Consider the following 15,914-nt stretch of genomic DNA (forward strand, 5'->3'; position numbering starts at 1 on the left):
TCCTCCAATCTATCGCATACTTCCATACTCAATAGTACGCGAAATGAGTACGCGAGAGCGGTTAGTATGTCCGAATACATAGTATACACAAAGAGGTACGCGAGAAGTACCCGGATGACCTACTTATTGGGCAGCCATGTTTGAGTATGCAAGCGATGCACACTTGCGGTCCGTTAATGTATCCCATAATGCAACTGGAGCTGCGTAGGCGTTCGAAGTGTAATAAGAAACAAGAAAGATAGCGGTCCTCTGTTTACAAGTGTAAGTAAGATAAATAAAATAAAACATTTTAAAGACGAATTAATAACAAAAACATGATAAATATCCAAAAGTTTGGCGAGTGGGGTTTGTAATGAGTCTGTAACCATGGTGATATTACGTCATCACGTCCCACGTCATCACTTGACGTTGGAAAGATGGCGGATGTAGTGCGTAGCAGTGTTGTGTGCATACTGCATACTTCTGTACTGGAAGTATGTACTTTTTTACCGGCAGAGTAGTGCATACTTCCTCCAATCTAGTACATACTCTCTAAGTATGCGATTCCGGACGCAGCTCTTTTTTCTGCGCAAGCGATTCCGCTGCTGAGTCGACTCCTAGTTCGGAGTCGTTTTGCGCGAATCGATTCGGAGTTGATACCGTAATCGACTCCCTTGCGATTTTTACTTTTGTTTTCTGATTAGAAAAGAAGAGAAGCACTGGGGCCACGACTGTGTGTTGGTATCCTGGTGGATTGAGTAGCTGGGGTACTGACCATGGTTATGGTTCCACCTAGCGCTCTCCGATTTCTCTTATTCTGTTTTCGTGGCCTACCACGGTGAGAGGTTGGCGGAGTTTACCTTTCATCCGCTTAATAAGTTCACTTTTGTTGTTGCACAAGCACTCTCCTTCCCTGCAATTGGGTCCAGCCCCCTACTGGTGAGCTTCCCACCATCTGGCACACCAGTGCAACCCGTGACAGAATGTCTCAGCCAGAAATGGACCCAGCGGATCTGGAAAGAATTAAATGTGCCATTGAGAGGCAGGGATCCCTCATCGGGCAGCATGAGCAGGTACTGCATGAAGTCCTTGCACAGTTGCAGATACTGACTGCAGGGCAACGGGGCTGGAGCTGAGGCCCCAGAGCCCTCAACGACTTCCCCTACCCGTGAGTCCCAGGGGCCTGAAATTCGGCACTCCCTCCCGGAACCTCAACTACCCGCTTCTGAGGGTTTTAGTGGAGAAATGGGTAGATGTAGAGGTTTTCTTCTGCAATGTTCGCTGGCGTTTGAGCTTCAATCATCGCGTTATCCCACCGAACGATCAAAGGTCGCCCACATAATTGCCCTCCTGTCTGGACAGGCCCTGATATGGGCTACGGCTATTTGGGAGAACCGACCCGATATATGCTCCTCGGTTGATCGCTTTACTGAGGAGTTAAGGCAAACTTTTGACTGCCCCATGGTTGGCCGAGACTCGGCCAGTCGACTCCTTCGCATTAGACAGGGTCAGCGTTCTGTGGCAGACTATGCGGTTGAGTTCCGCACGCTCGCTGCCCAGAGTGGGTGGAACTCTGAGGCTTTAATAGCAGCCTACCAGGAGGGACTCTCTGAACAGCTCAAGGACGAGCTAGTAACCAGGGACCCACCCACCTCCCTCGAGGAATTACATGAATTGACGGTGCGGCTGGACAACCGACTCCAGGAGCGTGAGCGTGGCCGTCGGGCCAAAGCCCAGTGGCAACGAAGGTGGGTTGACAGCCCTCCCAGGCCCTCTCCTCAGGCGTTTTCACAGTCTCCTCACCCCTTAGAGGAGCAAGAGGAAGCCATGCAGGTTGGTGGCACAAGCCTTCCATACCCCTGTCGGCGCTCTGACTCCTGGAGGAGGGCGCGCAAGCTTGGCAATAATAAAGCGGGTGTCCATAACCCCAGCCAAGATCCAGCGTTAAAAGGTCAGGTCCGCCCCAGGGAAGGGGACCTGTGACGGACCCAATATTAGCTCCCCACTCCTCAGGGATGTTCCATGAGGTCACCATTCATTGGGGTGCCCAGCAAAAAAAAGCCTGCAGGCGTTTATTGACTCCGGCTCTGCAGGTAATTTCATGGACAGATCTTTGGCCAAGACCCTGGGTATCCCCAAGACCTCCCTCATTGCACCACGCCCTGTAACCAGTATTGATGGCCGACTGCTAGGGTCTGGAGCAGTCACTCACATGACTCAACCTATAATCATGAGTCTGGGGAACCATGTTGAGGAAATTTCCTTTCTCCTCACTCAGGCTCTAGATTTACCCTTGATTCTGGGTTTCCCGTGGCTTCAGCAACACAACTCCAGGATCGATTGGGGAACTTGTGAGATCTCTATTTGGGCCCCCATTTGTCAAAGGACATGTCTTAGGGGGAACCCAACAGTTCCACTCACACCCGAAGGGCCCCCAGAGATGGTTGACTTGGTGACTGTTCCCCCGGAGTACCATGACCTTAGGTTGGTTTTTAGCAAACACAGGGCATTATCACTTCCACCTCATCGTCCTTTCGACTGCGCAATTAACCTGTTCCCTGGCATGACCCCTCCTCGAGGCAGGTTGTTCTCGCTATCAGCCCCCGAGCAAAAAGCAATGGATGAGTACATCCAGACTTCCCTAGTCTCAGGACACATTCGTCCTTCCTCTTCTCCAGCCGGGGCTGGGTTTTTCTTTGTTGAGAAAAAGGATGGTTCCCTGCGCCCCTGCATCGACTACCGGGGTCTCAACAGTTTAACTATTAGAGATCGCCGCCCCCTGCCGCTCATGAATTCAGCATTTGAATCATTGCAAAAGGCTTCCATCTTCACCAAGTTGGATCTGCGCAATGCCTATAATCTTGTTCGGATTCGCTCGGGGGATGAATGGAAGACAGCCTTTATTACACCATCGGGGCACTATGAGTATCGAGTGATGCCATTCGGGCTCGTTAACGCCCCGGCTGTCTTCCAGAGACTCATTAATGAAGTACTTTGGGAGGCATTGGGGCAATATGTGTTCGTCTATTTGGACGATATTTTAATTTATAGTAGAACCCTAGAGGAACATGTGACTCATGTAAGATGGGTCCTACAGTGGCTTCTGGACAACCAACTCTATGTCAAGCTTGAGAAGTCAGAGTTCCATAACTCCTCGGTGACTTTTCTTGGGTTTGTGGTGTCCCAAGGCCAATTACAGATAGATCCTGCAAAGACCAAGTCTATTAGTGAATGGCCCTCGCCCACTTCGGTCAAGCTGGTCCAGCGCTTCCTGGGGTTTGCAAACTTTTTTAGGCGTTTTATCCGAAACTTTAGCGGCATTGCCGCTCCCCTTACTGCTCTTACCAGAAAGGAGGCAGGCAAGTTTCGGTGGACGCCTGAGGCACAGGAGGCCTTCAATGAAATAAAGAACCGCCTCGTAACTGCCCCTGTACTAACTCTACCTGACCCAGAGGCCCCTTTCATTGTGGAGGTTGATGCCTCTGATGTAGGTGTTGGGGCAATCCTATCCCAACGCGCAGGTCTCAAGAAAGTTTTGCACCCCTGCGCTTATTTCTCTCGTCGCCTCACCCCAGCCGAGAGGAATTATGATGTTGGGAATAAGGAATTGTTAGCTATTAAGCTCGCGTTGGAGGAATGGAGGCACTGGCTGGAGGGTTCCAAACACCCTTTTTTGGTCTGGACCGATCATAAGAACCTAGCCTATATCCAGCAGGCCAAATGGCTTAACCCCCGCCAGGCCAGATGGGCTCTGTTCTTCGGCCACTTTAATTTTATCCTTTCGTATCGCCCGGGGTCGAAGAACACTAAACCAGATGCCCTTTCCAGACAGTGGGAACCTCCACACTCTTCCCCTTCAAGTGAGCCTATCATTCCAGCATCCCGTATCCTCGCCCCTCTCCGATGGGGGCTTGAAGAGGCAATACGAGAGGCTCAGCGGCAGGAGCCGGATCCTGGTAATGCCCCCCCAGGGAAACTCTTCTCTTCTGGACCCAGAACTTATTCGGGAGTTTCGCCGCAACCAAGCGGCAGGACTTGGAACGTCAGGAGCCGTCCCTAGAAGAGGGGGCTCTGTAACGGATCGATTACCTGCGGCCATTTCCACACGTAGTCGGAAGCGCAGGTCGACTCGTTGTAGTCCAAAAGGAACTGCAAATCCCAGGAGCTGCGGCAGCGCTAATCTGCGCTAATTGGCAGCACCTGATCGCGCTCTATTTAAGAGATCCTTAGCCACGCGATCAGTGCTGAGACATACTCAGTCGGTAAGGTAGTTGGCCGGTGTGCGTTCCTCCTTACTTCCGTAACTTTATACTTAAGCCAGCGGTTTGTTAACACTCTAAAGATACGAACGCGTTTAGCGTTCACTTCCGCATTTAGGAAGTCCTTTTTTCTGCGCAAGCGATTCCGCTGCTGAGTCGACTCCTAGTTCGGAGTCGTTTTGCGCGAATCGATTCGGAGTCGATACCGTAATCGACTCCCTCGCGATTTTTACTTTTGTTTTCTGATTAGAAAAGAAGAGAAGCACTGGGGCCACGACTGTGTGTTGGTATCCTGGTGGATTGAGTAGCTGGGGTACTGACCATGGTTATGGTTCCACCTAGCACTCTCTGATTTCTCTTATTCTGTTTTCATGGCCTACCACGGTGAGAGGTTGGCGGAGTTTACCTTTCATCCGCTTAATAAGTTCACTTTTGTTGTTGCACAAGCACTCTCCTTCCCTGCAATTGGGTCCAGCCCCCTACTGGTGAGCTTCCCACCATCTGGCACACCAGTGCAACCCGTGACAATATAATCAAGTGGATCAGCCAAAATATTAAGTAATTTCAGTACTTTTTAGATAAATAATGGTTCCAGAAAGTTAAACAAATCACTGGTTCTTGTTTTTATTCCAACTTTCTAGGTAATGGGGTTTGTACATACTTTTGGTCAAAGATTATATTTAATTTACAAGAGTAAATGCCTGATTGGATATGCAGAATGCTAGTTATTGAGAACCTCAAGCAACACAACAAACAAAGACTATGCAGGAAAACCTTAGCAATACATAGCCAGTGTAGGAAACAGATTTAAAGAATCTCCAGAACATGAAATTACTTTAGTTAAGTATGTTTGATTTCTATCTACTGAAATTTGGGCAGCATGGTGGCTCAGTGGGTAGCAGTTGCCTGGAATTGATCCCCAGATGGGGCAATCTGGGTCCTTTTTGTGTGGAGTTTGCATGTTCCCCCAGCGTCTGTGTGGGTGTCCACCGGGAGCTCCGGTTTCCTCTCACAGTCCAAAGACTTGAAAGTGAGGTGAACTGGAGATACAAAATTGTCCATGACTGTGTTTGACATTAAACTTGTGAACTGATGAATCTTGAGTAACGAGTAACTACCAGTTCTGTCATGAATGAAACCAAAGTGTGTAAAACATGACGTTAAAATCCTAATAAATAAATAAATAAATAAATCTACTGAAATTTTGCATATATTTTTCCATGTTAGCTTCTTTTTAGATATGATTAGTTTTGCATAGAGATTAATTTCATTCTAACCAGAGTAGGCTATTAATGTAATATCCATCATGTTAAAGCTGTACACACAAGAACTCTGTGCTTGTTGCTAAGTATCGTTCTAAGCTGGTGGAGTTTGTTTTGTCAGAAGGCAGATCTTTCATTTACCATGGGAATTTACCTCCGTGCTTATAGTCGAGGTGTATTTCCCCTAGCACAAATGTGAATGAGGCAATGTGTAAACAGTATAGAGCTATTAGCAATCTGCAGCATTCATCATGAATGAGCTGAAACTTGTTTACACAAACATTTCAAGCGTGTACTGTGTGGAGCCCCGTCCCCACCTCAGTTACTCAGATTTCGTCTCTGTTAAGCTAATTCCAAAATAGAGACCACTTATCAGACACTCCAAACCAGTTCTGAAACAGGTGAACACCTTGTCGTTAGAAGCCATCTCTGCTCCTTAGGACTGTTTTGAGCACACTGACTGGCATATGTTTAGGGGGGCTTCAACATATGGCGATTCCACCAACTTGAAGTAGTACACAACATCAATAACCTACATCGGCTACATCATCAAGTGCATTAAAGATGTCACTGTCTTCAAGACAATCACCACGCAATCTGACCACAAGGTGTGGATGACTGCGGATATGCATGCACTGCTGAGGGCCAGAGACTCCACGTTTAAAGCAGGCAAAAAGATCGCCCTAAGGAAAGCAAGGTCCAAACTGCCCTGGGAAATCAGAAAAGCAAAGTGCACACACAGTCAGAGCATCCAAAGCCACTTCTAGAACAGTGGTGACACATGGCACATGTGGCAGGACATCCAGCCCTTCACAAATTTCAGTACTACACCATATGGCTGTAAGAGTAATACCTCCCTTTCAGATGCACTGAACAACTTCTATGCTTGTTTTGAAAAACAAAACAATGTGGTGATGAGAAAGATCCTCCTTCCTCCCAACAGCCAGGTGCTTTGTCTCACCATGACTGATGTGAGGAAAACTATTTGCAGAGTCAACCTCCAGAAAGCTGCCGGACCAGACAACATTCCTGGCAGAATGCTCAAAGGATGTGCAGACCAGCTGACACGTGTTTTCTACCTTTCGCCCAGTGACCCACCACGACCCTGAATCAGATAAAGCGGTGGTGAAATAGACAATGAATGATTATCTCATGAAGGGATATTTGTGAGATATTTAATGATTGCTCTAGACCAGGGGTCACCAACCCGGTCCCAAGTGAGTCGCCCGCAGGGCATGTTCTAAAAAAGCACTAGTCACTATAGAGCTCCGTCTAAAAATTGTATTTGTGATGCTGTTCTTTTTGAATCAATAACAAGACTTGCATTGATGTAGATTTGAAAATGACAATACTGAATATAAAATGTTGTATGTTTATATGAGCTCTGATCTTGTCTGGGTCCGGAGTTTTATATCGTGCGCATAACGCTGAGACAAGCAAGCTGCGTATGTGCAGCTATGATAAAAAAACATACAAGAAAAGAAAACTTAATATTTTCACAATGATTGGGAGGAATGTGGAGAGACACTTCAGTACGTGCCACAAAAACTTCCATGTACATCACAGTACATCGCAGCTTTTTTAAAATCGTACATAACTGATAATTTGTACAAACATGGGACCGAGTTCATGATTTGTTCTAAAATGTTGCAAAGGAAGTGATAAGTACAAACGGGACATGATTTGAAGATGTGACTGTTAATGAATTTCCTAAAAAAATGGCACAGAAGTGATCACTTCTGTACAAAAAATGGTGTGATTTTGATCAAAATGCTACAAATGTGCTCATTCATACAAAACTGTCAAGAAAGATATTTACAAAAATTTCAGAGATATGATAGCTCTGACTTTCAAATATTGTAAACGGATTTAGATTAATGGAGATAAATAATGTTACATGTTGAAATATATGTTTCCTACCATGGTAAATCGTTGTTAAAAATTTTTCTGAGGAATCGTTAACATTAACATATGATCAGACAGTCTCTTCATATATATGAATATTGATCATAATAATAATAATAATAATAATATAATTAAAGGTGAACCGTGCAACTTTATGTTATTCAGGACGTTTGTATCAAACAAGTGGCACTTCGTATTATTCAGTACCCTTGAAGTAGCTCTTGGTCTCGAAAAGGTTGGTGACCCCTGCTCTAGACATACAAAGGTATACATGTAAGTTTTTGAACGATTCTGTTTATGTAATTACAGTGTATCACAAAAGTGAGTACACCCCTCACATTTCTGCAAATATTTTATTAAATCTTTTCATGGGACAACACTATAGACATGAAACTTGGATATAACTTAGAGTAGTCAGTGTACAACTTGTATAGCAGTGTACATTTACTGTCTTCTGAAAATAACTCAACACACAGCCATTAATGTCTAAATGGCTGGCAACATAAGTGAGTACACCCCACAGTGAACATGTCCAAATTGTGCCCAAAGTGTCAATATTTTGTGTGACCACCATTATTATCCAGCACTGCCTTAACCCTCCTGGGCATGGAATTCACCAGAGCTGCACAGGTTGCTACTGGAATCCTCTTACACTCCTCCATGATGACATCACGGAGCTGGTGGATGTTAGACACCTTGAACTCCTCCACCTTCCACTTGAGGATGCGCCACAGGTGCTCAATTGGGTTTAGTCCATCCCCTTTACCTTCAGCTTCCTCAGCAAGGCAGTTGTCAGTTTGGAGGTTGTGTTTGGGGTCGTTATCCTGTTGGAAAACTGCCATGAGGCCCAGTTTTCGAAGGGAGGGGATCATGCTCTGTTTCAGAATGTCACAGTACATGTTGGAATTCATGTTTCCCTCAATGAACTGCAGCTCCCCAGTGCCAGCAACACTCATGCAGCCAAAGACCATGATGCTACCACCACCATGCTTGACTGTAAACAAGATACAGTTGTCTTGGTACTTCTCACCATGGCGCCGCCACACATGCTGGACACCATCTGAGGCAAACAAGTTTATCTTGGTCTCGTCAGACCACAGGGCATTCCCGTAATCCATGTTCTTGGACTGCTTGTTTTCAGCAAACTGTTTGCTGGCTTTCTTGTGCGTCAGCTTCCTTATGGGATGACGACCATGCAGACCGAGTTGATGCAGTGTGCGGCGTATGGTCTGAGCACTGACAGGCTGACCTCCCACGTCTTCAACCTCTGCAGCAATGCTGGCAGCACTCATGTGTCTATTTTTTAAAGCCAACCTCTGGATATGACGCCGAACACGTGGACTCAACTTCTTTGGTCGACCCTGGTGAAGCCTGTTCCGAGTGGAACCTGTCCTGGAAAACCACTGTATGACCTTGGCCACCATGCTGTAGCTCAGTTTCAGGGTGTTAGCAATCTTCTTATAGCCCAGGCCATCTTTGTGGAGAGCAACAATTCTATTTCTCACATCCTCAGAGAGTTCTTTGCCATGAGGTGCCATGTTGAATATCCAGTGGCCAGTATGAGAGAATTGTACCCAAAACACCAAATTTAACAGCATTGCTCCCCATTTACACCTGGGACCTTGACACATGACACCAGGGAGGGACAACGACACATTTGGGCACAATTTGGACATGTTCACTGTGGGGTGTACTCACTTATGTTGCCAGCTATTTAGACATTAATGGCTGTGTGTTGAGTTATTTTCAGAAGACAGTAAATGTACACTGCTATACAAGCTGTACACTGACTACTCTAAGTTATATCCAAGTTTCATGTCTATAGTGTTGTCCCATGAAAAGATATAATGAAATATTTGCAGAAATGTGAGGGGTGTACTCACTTTTGTGATACACTGTATGTAATTGTAACTGCAGCTTTTAAGCTATCTTCAAATAATAAATTGTTTGGAAAATGCTTTCTTGCTTGTCCAGTGTGTATTTTATCTGGCTATTGGCAGTCATATAAGAAATACAACCAAGAAACTTTCTAGTACTGTTCTTACCCATCAATATCAGCCGTCTCAACATAACACAAGCTGTGTGGTTCAGTACTGCACAGGAGAAGCATGTCAGTCTAGGAAAAAAAAAATCATAAATGCTACTTTTCCTCTCTTTCAGTCTCTCTCTTTTTCTCTGTCTCTCTATCACTCTTTCTCACACACAAACACATAGTTACTTACTGGCATGACCTGGTCCTTATGGATTCTCACAATATTTCCAACACACACATCCTTCCACTGTGCTGTTGTAAAGCTAAAGAAAAAATATCATAACTTAGTATTACATAGCAACTAGAACATAAATGTACAACAAAAACAAAGATTATTGGTCTAAATGTACACAAACCTATCTCCTTAATACTAACCCATTTGCAGTTAGAATGTCACAGGGCCTTGAGTTGATCTTGTTATCACTATGACGTCTACCCTGAAAAGTAACAGAAAAATCAGGATCAAAACACAGACAGAAAAGACATTTTTTATGGGCTACGAAGATACACATTTATTACACTTATATTTAACACTATGAAATCGCTATGATCACTATAATCTCTGATCAGTGCAGTGCTGACTCAGTGCACAGTGTTTTAATCTAGCTGCCCAGGTAGAAAGCCGGTGTAGTGTTTGTGTTATCTTTACAGAGATCTCTAAATTTCATAAAATGAATCCCTTAATACAAGACATTCTAGTAGGATCAGTTAATCCCCTTTTTGTATATTTGTTTGGCAGCCAGGGCTAGAGAAGAATGCATCTGTATGTGATCACATGTCAGCATGTTGGTGGACCAAGTAGTTAAACTGTCTGCAGTTAGTTTGTTGATTTATTTATGTTCTTTTATTTTCACGATCCGATCAGGTCCAGTTTGTTTTTTACAACTGCATTTGCTTTCTTGACTTTCCAGCTTATAATTCTCTTTTTACTGTTTGCTTATGCTGTTTGTCCTTGAGGCTTAATGACGTCCTATCAAATATCCCCTCGTGTGGTTGAATTTCCTTTAAATTTAGAAGTGTAACTTTTTGGCTTTCTTTTGTTCTGATTCTGTTCAGCCACTGCTTTCGGGTCCACAATCAACTCTGTGGTGAGTCATCCCCGTGCTGTTTTCTAACAAGTTTAGTATTAATGACAATTTGGTTATATTTAATACAATGTATTTATTTCTACACAATTTCTACTTTGGATGTTAAGTACCTAGTCAGTCTCTCACTCATACATTGTTATATAGAGTGGAGTTACCCAACTTTATAGTTAATACCAAAACATCAGCATTCAAACTGCAAACATAACTTTATACTTGTGGTCAGATTTACAAGTTTTAGACAGCTGCTTTACACACAGCCCCACCTACACCTTGCCCTACCTACCCTTGTTTAATGATGGTATCTTTATTTACCCCTGCTGTGTGTCATTTTCTCACCAGGTCTGTAAGCAGGTCCTTTGCCCCGCGCACTGTCAGTACACAAAGCAGTGGAAGCATGGTGATGTACCATGGCAGGGTTGCAATGTCAGGAACACACTGAAGACCAGAAAGACACAAATTATAGATCATATTTTAATAATAATGGCATGTTGACATTGCAGCAAAGTAACACCCCCACCCTCACTCTATAAAGACATGCAAAAAAATTATTGAAAAGCAGACCTGCATGGAATATTGGATTACAATAACATTTGTAAATATTATGCAAATGAGAAGCAAATACAAATCTGATTGTTCAATGTGACGTAAATGGTTTTTGTCTCACTGCTTGTTAACATAATTGCAAAACCATGTGGTATCACCAGAAAAGGGTATCAGGACACAACTGGAGTTTCCTTTTGTTTAAATACGCCTCTAAAGGCCCCTAAAGTTCATTACCTTTTATCCTTTTTTCACACAGATATATTTCACAATTGGGATTTGTATTCATTTGATGAGTAAGTTTTAAATACAACTTAAATTTTACTTGTAATGCAAAATATATACAACAGGGTTTAATAAAGAAAAAATCACAAGCACATACCTGCATGACCACAATAAGCAGAAAGAAAACGTTTGCTGCCCGTTGGAATTGCTCATACAGGTTGAGGGGCAGAAAAGTCAAGGGAGAGTATTTATAACTGCGAACCAAGTTATCCTGGGAAAAACAATTTAAAAAACATTAAGTTTAGAACACATAGCCAGGGTCTGAGGAGCTATGATAGTGCTAACACTGACCATTTCTATTTTGAGACGATTTTGATTTTTGATTATTTTCTTTTCCAGCTCCATATAACGGATTAAAAAAATCTGTTAAAATTGATTGCAATATTTTAAGAAGACCTCATACTTTTTTTCTCTTCCAGTGAAAACTCTTGCTTATTGAGGGTTTATGGCAAGGATGGCAGTTCGCTTGCACCTGCCAAGTCATACCTGCAAAAGAATAATAGTCTAATTTTATTAATCAATCTTAATACATGAGCCTTGAAATCACACTTTAAATCACATTTTAACATACTGTGTAATTGCTTATGTTAAACGTGCAGAATATGTCTACAGACTACAGGTATTTTGTTTACCATTAATGTGTGAAAGGTAAAGTAGTTTATATTATTTAAAATGTATCTGCTATACTCACCACTTCTTGCTGAGGATAAGTTATCTTCCTTAACCATGATGAATGTATTGAGTGACATCCAAGGAGGCCTTTAGCTTTTACTTAAGTTTAGTCAGCTTAATGGTAAAAAGAAGGACATGTCACTTATGTTATGCCAACTTGGTCACTTATTACATGCTGTTACCAAGCTTACCTCATTGCAGAGAAATAAATTCCAAGAATTTCAAAACGCCCTGGCCTAGGGTCTGATTCTGTGGATTCTAACAGAATATTTAACAGAATGTTTTTGTAACCAAAAGCCAATTATTTTTCTGTCATTTCATTTTATTTTCTCTATAAAATATTTGTATTAATATACAGTGAATAAATTTACATTAATATACAGTGAAACACCGGTCTTATTAAAAAAATTATTCGTTACATAACAATCACTTGGGAATGCTGTCATTAAACACCCTACCTGGCAATTGTTCATAGCTGCCACATCTCAAGAGAGGAACGTGTCTTTATTCCAGTCTCCAGGATCTCACCTGTATTAATAAACTTTAAATGACCGTACTCAAAGTGATATAATTATATTAGTCTCTGACTGTCTATTTTTTATAATAATCACACTATTATCCTCTCACCATTATGTCTCAATGTTTTTAGTCTAACACTCTCATCCCCAGTCTCTCTTAAACTGATTCTCTCTTAAAGTGAATGTGTTCCTGCATGTGGAAGAGGGAGGGGCCTTAAAAGTCACATTTGAAGCACCAAAGCACATAGACACATCATGTCCCCAGAGTCTTGAGACAAAACAATGACGTAAAAAGATCACCCAAGAGCCCAGTTGTCATTATTCTTAATTACAGGCTAAGCTTTTGAGACAAAATAATACATATCTTTTTTTTTGTTAAGTTGGAACAGCAGGTAAAATTCAAATAAAAACAAAAAGTAATAATTTGTAAACTGTGATTCTGACAGGTGATGCTGTCACGGTTGAGTATTAAAGGAGTGTTCATTAAAAGTTCAGCTTTTTTAGGAAAAAAGATGGGCAAAGTACCCTTATACCCACTGAAGAAGTGAAAAGTCAATTACAAAGCATTTGTGTTTAATTAAATTACAGTTGGTATCAATACTAAAAGTTTCAATCTGCTGAAATCCCTGTGCATTAAGTGCAAGGCCAAAAATCTATATAGAATGCCCATGACTTTAGCAACCAGGCCAGTCTAGTACTTATACCCTACTTTACTACAAAGCCATGCTTTTGTCACATGTGAATGTAACAGCTATTTGCCATTGTCTTGCTGAAACAAGCAGCCTAATCCCTGAAAAAGACATGCTCTAGAAGGTAGCATTTGTTGCTTTGAAATGTGTGATAATGATTCACAGATGTGCAAGTGACCCGTAGTAGTGGCAACAACACACCTCCACAACATTACAGAATGATGGATTTTGGCGTTGATAACAAATGGAATGGTCTTGCATATTTTTTGCCCCAAAGAACACGACTTACCTAGAAGAGTCTTTACATACATTTCTTTACTTACATACTTTGTTAACAAGTTTAGTTAATGTATTATTTCTGAGCCCATATGGTTATAGTAACTATGGAAACATGTTGGTTTTCTGTGCAGTTTTGCTTAACAAATTAAAGTTAACGAGCATGTAATATTGATAGACATTGCACCAGATTTTCTCTAATTCTTTGAATCATTTTTTTAATGTTATGGACTGTAAGTGGTAAAACGCCTTAATTTCTTGTAGTCGTGCATTATAAAACATTTGTTCTTAGATTTTTGTACTATTTGCTTACAAATCTTGAACAATTTTATGTAAAGCTTTTCATTATTGATCATTTCAGAAATAAGTGTACATACATTCTAGCATATATTCAAAAACACTAGAAAGGCAAACATTTAATATCTCTCTCTGTTTTTATATTAAATGCATGAATATGTCTAGTGTCCCATCTTTTTGGGGATTGTTTGGAATCATGCAGTTTCAGATGATTTTGGTACATAGGGAATGTGTTTATTATGAAAAGCAAGTGATTTCCACAACAGTGTGTCAAAGTCAAATTTATTTGTATAGTGCTTTTTACAGTGGACATTGTCTCAAAGCAACTTTACAGATTCCAGGACCAACAGACCAAAAACCCCTATTGAGCAAGCCGAGGGCAACAGTGGCAAGGAAAAACTCCCTTAAAATTACAGGAAGAAACCTTGAGAGGAACCAGACTCAGCAGGGACCCATCCTTCTTGGGTGGCCTGGAGGATACTTTAAATAAATATGATTTACACAAATCATACAAACACAAAATTAAATTTAACTGAAAGTTATAACTAGCAAAAAAATAATTGGAGTTCTTCATTATTCAGTCCAGTCTGTGATAAAGTTTTTGGTGCATACATGCCAGGTGTCCATCACATCTTGCAGTCTTTAACCTCAAGAGGGTAAACAGGTTTCCGTCAGAACCACCTCGGGGTAAAACAACAGAAGATGTAGTTACAATGTGAAATTGTTAAGAGTAAAATACAGAGAGTAGCTTTAGACTCCGGCACCCCTAATAATTACAGCATAACTAAGTTTGCTTGTTTAGTTTAAAAAGACTAATCAAAAGCCTGAGTAAATAAATATGTTTACAGTCTAGACTTAAACATCGAGACTGTGTCCGAGTCCCGGACAGAGGCAGGGAGATTATTCCAAAGTTGTGGAGCTTTGTAAGAAAATGCTCTTCCACCAGCCGTGATCTTTTTAATTCTAGGAACTATAAGTAACCCTGCATCTTGTGAGCAAAGTGAATGTGCTGGGCTGTAGTGATCAATAAGTTCACTCAGATACTGTGGAGCCAGACCATGTAGTTAGTTAGTAGAAGTATTTTGTTATCAATGCGGAATTTAACTGCCAGCCAGTGTAGAGATAATTGAACAAGACTAATATGATCAAACTTTCTAGTTCTGGTTAGCACTCAAGCTACTGCATTTTGAACCAACTGGAGTTTGTTTATGGATCTACCAGAGCATCCAGTTAGAAGAGCATCACAATAATCTAACCGAGAAGTTATAAATTCATGGATCAGTTTTTCAGCGTCATTTACAGATAGTATATTTCTTATTTTAGAGATATTATGCAAATGAAAGAAAGTAACTCTAGTAATATTATTAATGTTACGAGGCGAGAGAGGGAGGACCCAAGATGCAGAGAAAAACAAGAGATTTTATTTAATGAATAATAACAAACAATATAAACAAACGATAAACAATGAACAATGAATCCCGAACGCAGCCGAAGACGTCTGGCAACTGAAAGAAAAACAGAGAACACAAAGAGAAAAAACGGAAAGCGCGAGTCGCGAACCCTGGTCGCTAACTCGCTGGTCATAAACCAACACACCTCGCTATGGCGAGGCTGGGAACAGAAAAGACTCTGGCGCTTAAGAGGCGCGCCGAGCGCTGCAGGTCTCGGGGAAAAACCGCCCGCGAGACTGAGACCAAAAAACCGCAGCTCGTGGGCTGCACGAAGTCGCACCAAAATAAAATCTAAACCTACTTTACCTCAGCCTTACGACTTACCCACCCAAACGCTATACAGCGCCTGGGGAACCAGCTAAGCTCTAGACAAAAGAAAAGTGGCTGGTGCGGTGCAGCCAAAAGAAAACAAACAAACATAAAAGGGCACCGCAGTGCCAAACAAACCAAAAGAAAGGAAATGCAAAACGAACAGGAAAAACAGAAGGTGCGACGCCTGCAGCTTAGCGCCATCCCCTTAAATAAGGGGAGGCGCAGCTGCAGCGCGTTCGCCCTAACGAGCTGGCCAGGTATTTAAGGCCAGCTCGTATCTGCTCTGTAAGGCCTGTGGCGTCAGGGAGAGATGGTAGATTCCCCTGACGCCACAGAGCCCAACAGTACC

At 42.3% G+C, this 15,914-nt stretch overlaps 1 protein-coding gene across 1 annotated transcript in view; it reads right to left on the bottom strand.

The window, feature by feature from the left end:
• atp8b3 (ATPase phospholipid transporting 8B3) overlaps nucleotides 1-11,834 on the bottom strand; it is a 49,524-nt gene extending 37,690 nt beyond the window's left edge. Inside the window, exons 1-6 of the mRNA XM_063013409.1 lie at nucleotides 11,754-11,834; nucleotides 11,448-11,561; nucleotides 10,862-10,960; nucleotides 9,813-9,874; nucleotides 9,628-9,700; nucleotides 9,451-9,521 (exon numbers count right to left, since the gene is read on the bottom strand). Coding sequence (XP_062869479.1) covers nucleotides 9,451-9,521; nucleotides 9,628-9,700; nucleotides 9,813-9,874; nucleotides 10,862-10,960; nucleotides 11,448-11,561; nucleotides 11,754-11,834 — 500 coding nt within the window. The remainder of the gene's footprint in view (nucleotides 1-9,450; nucleotides 9,522-9,627; nucleotides 9,701-9,812; nucleotides 9,875-10,861; nucleotides 10,961-11,447; nucleotides 11,562-11,753) is intronic.
• Nucleotides 11,835-15,914: the final 4,080 nt, after the last annotated feature.

Source organism: Trichomycterus rosablanca, chromosome 17 (assembly GCF_030014385.1).
Source record: "Trichomycterus rosablanca isolate fTriRos1 chromosome 17, fTriRos1.hap1, whole genome shotgun sequence".
NCBI classification, from domain to species: domain Eukaryota; kingdom Metazoa; phylum Chordata; class Actinopteri; order Siluriformes; family Trichomycteridae; genus Trichomycterus; species Trichomycterus rosablanca.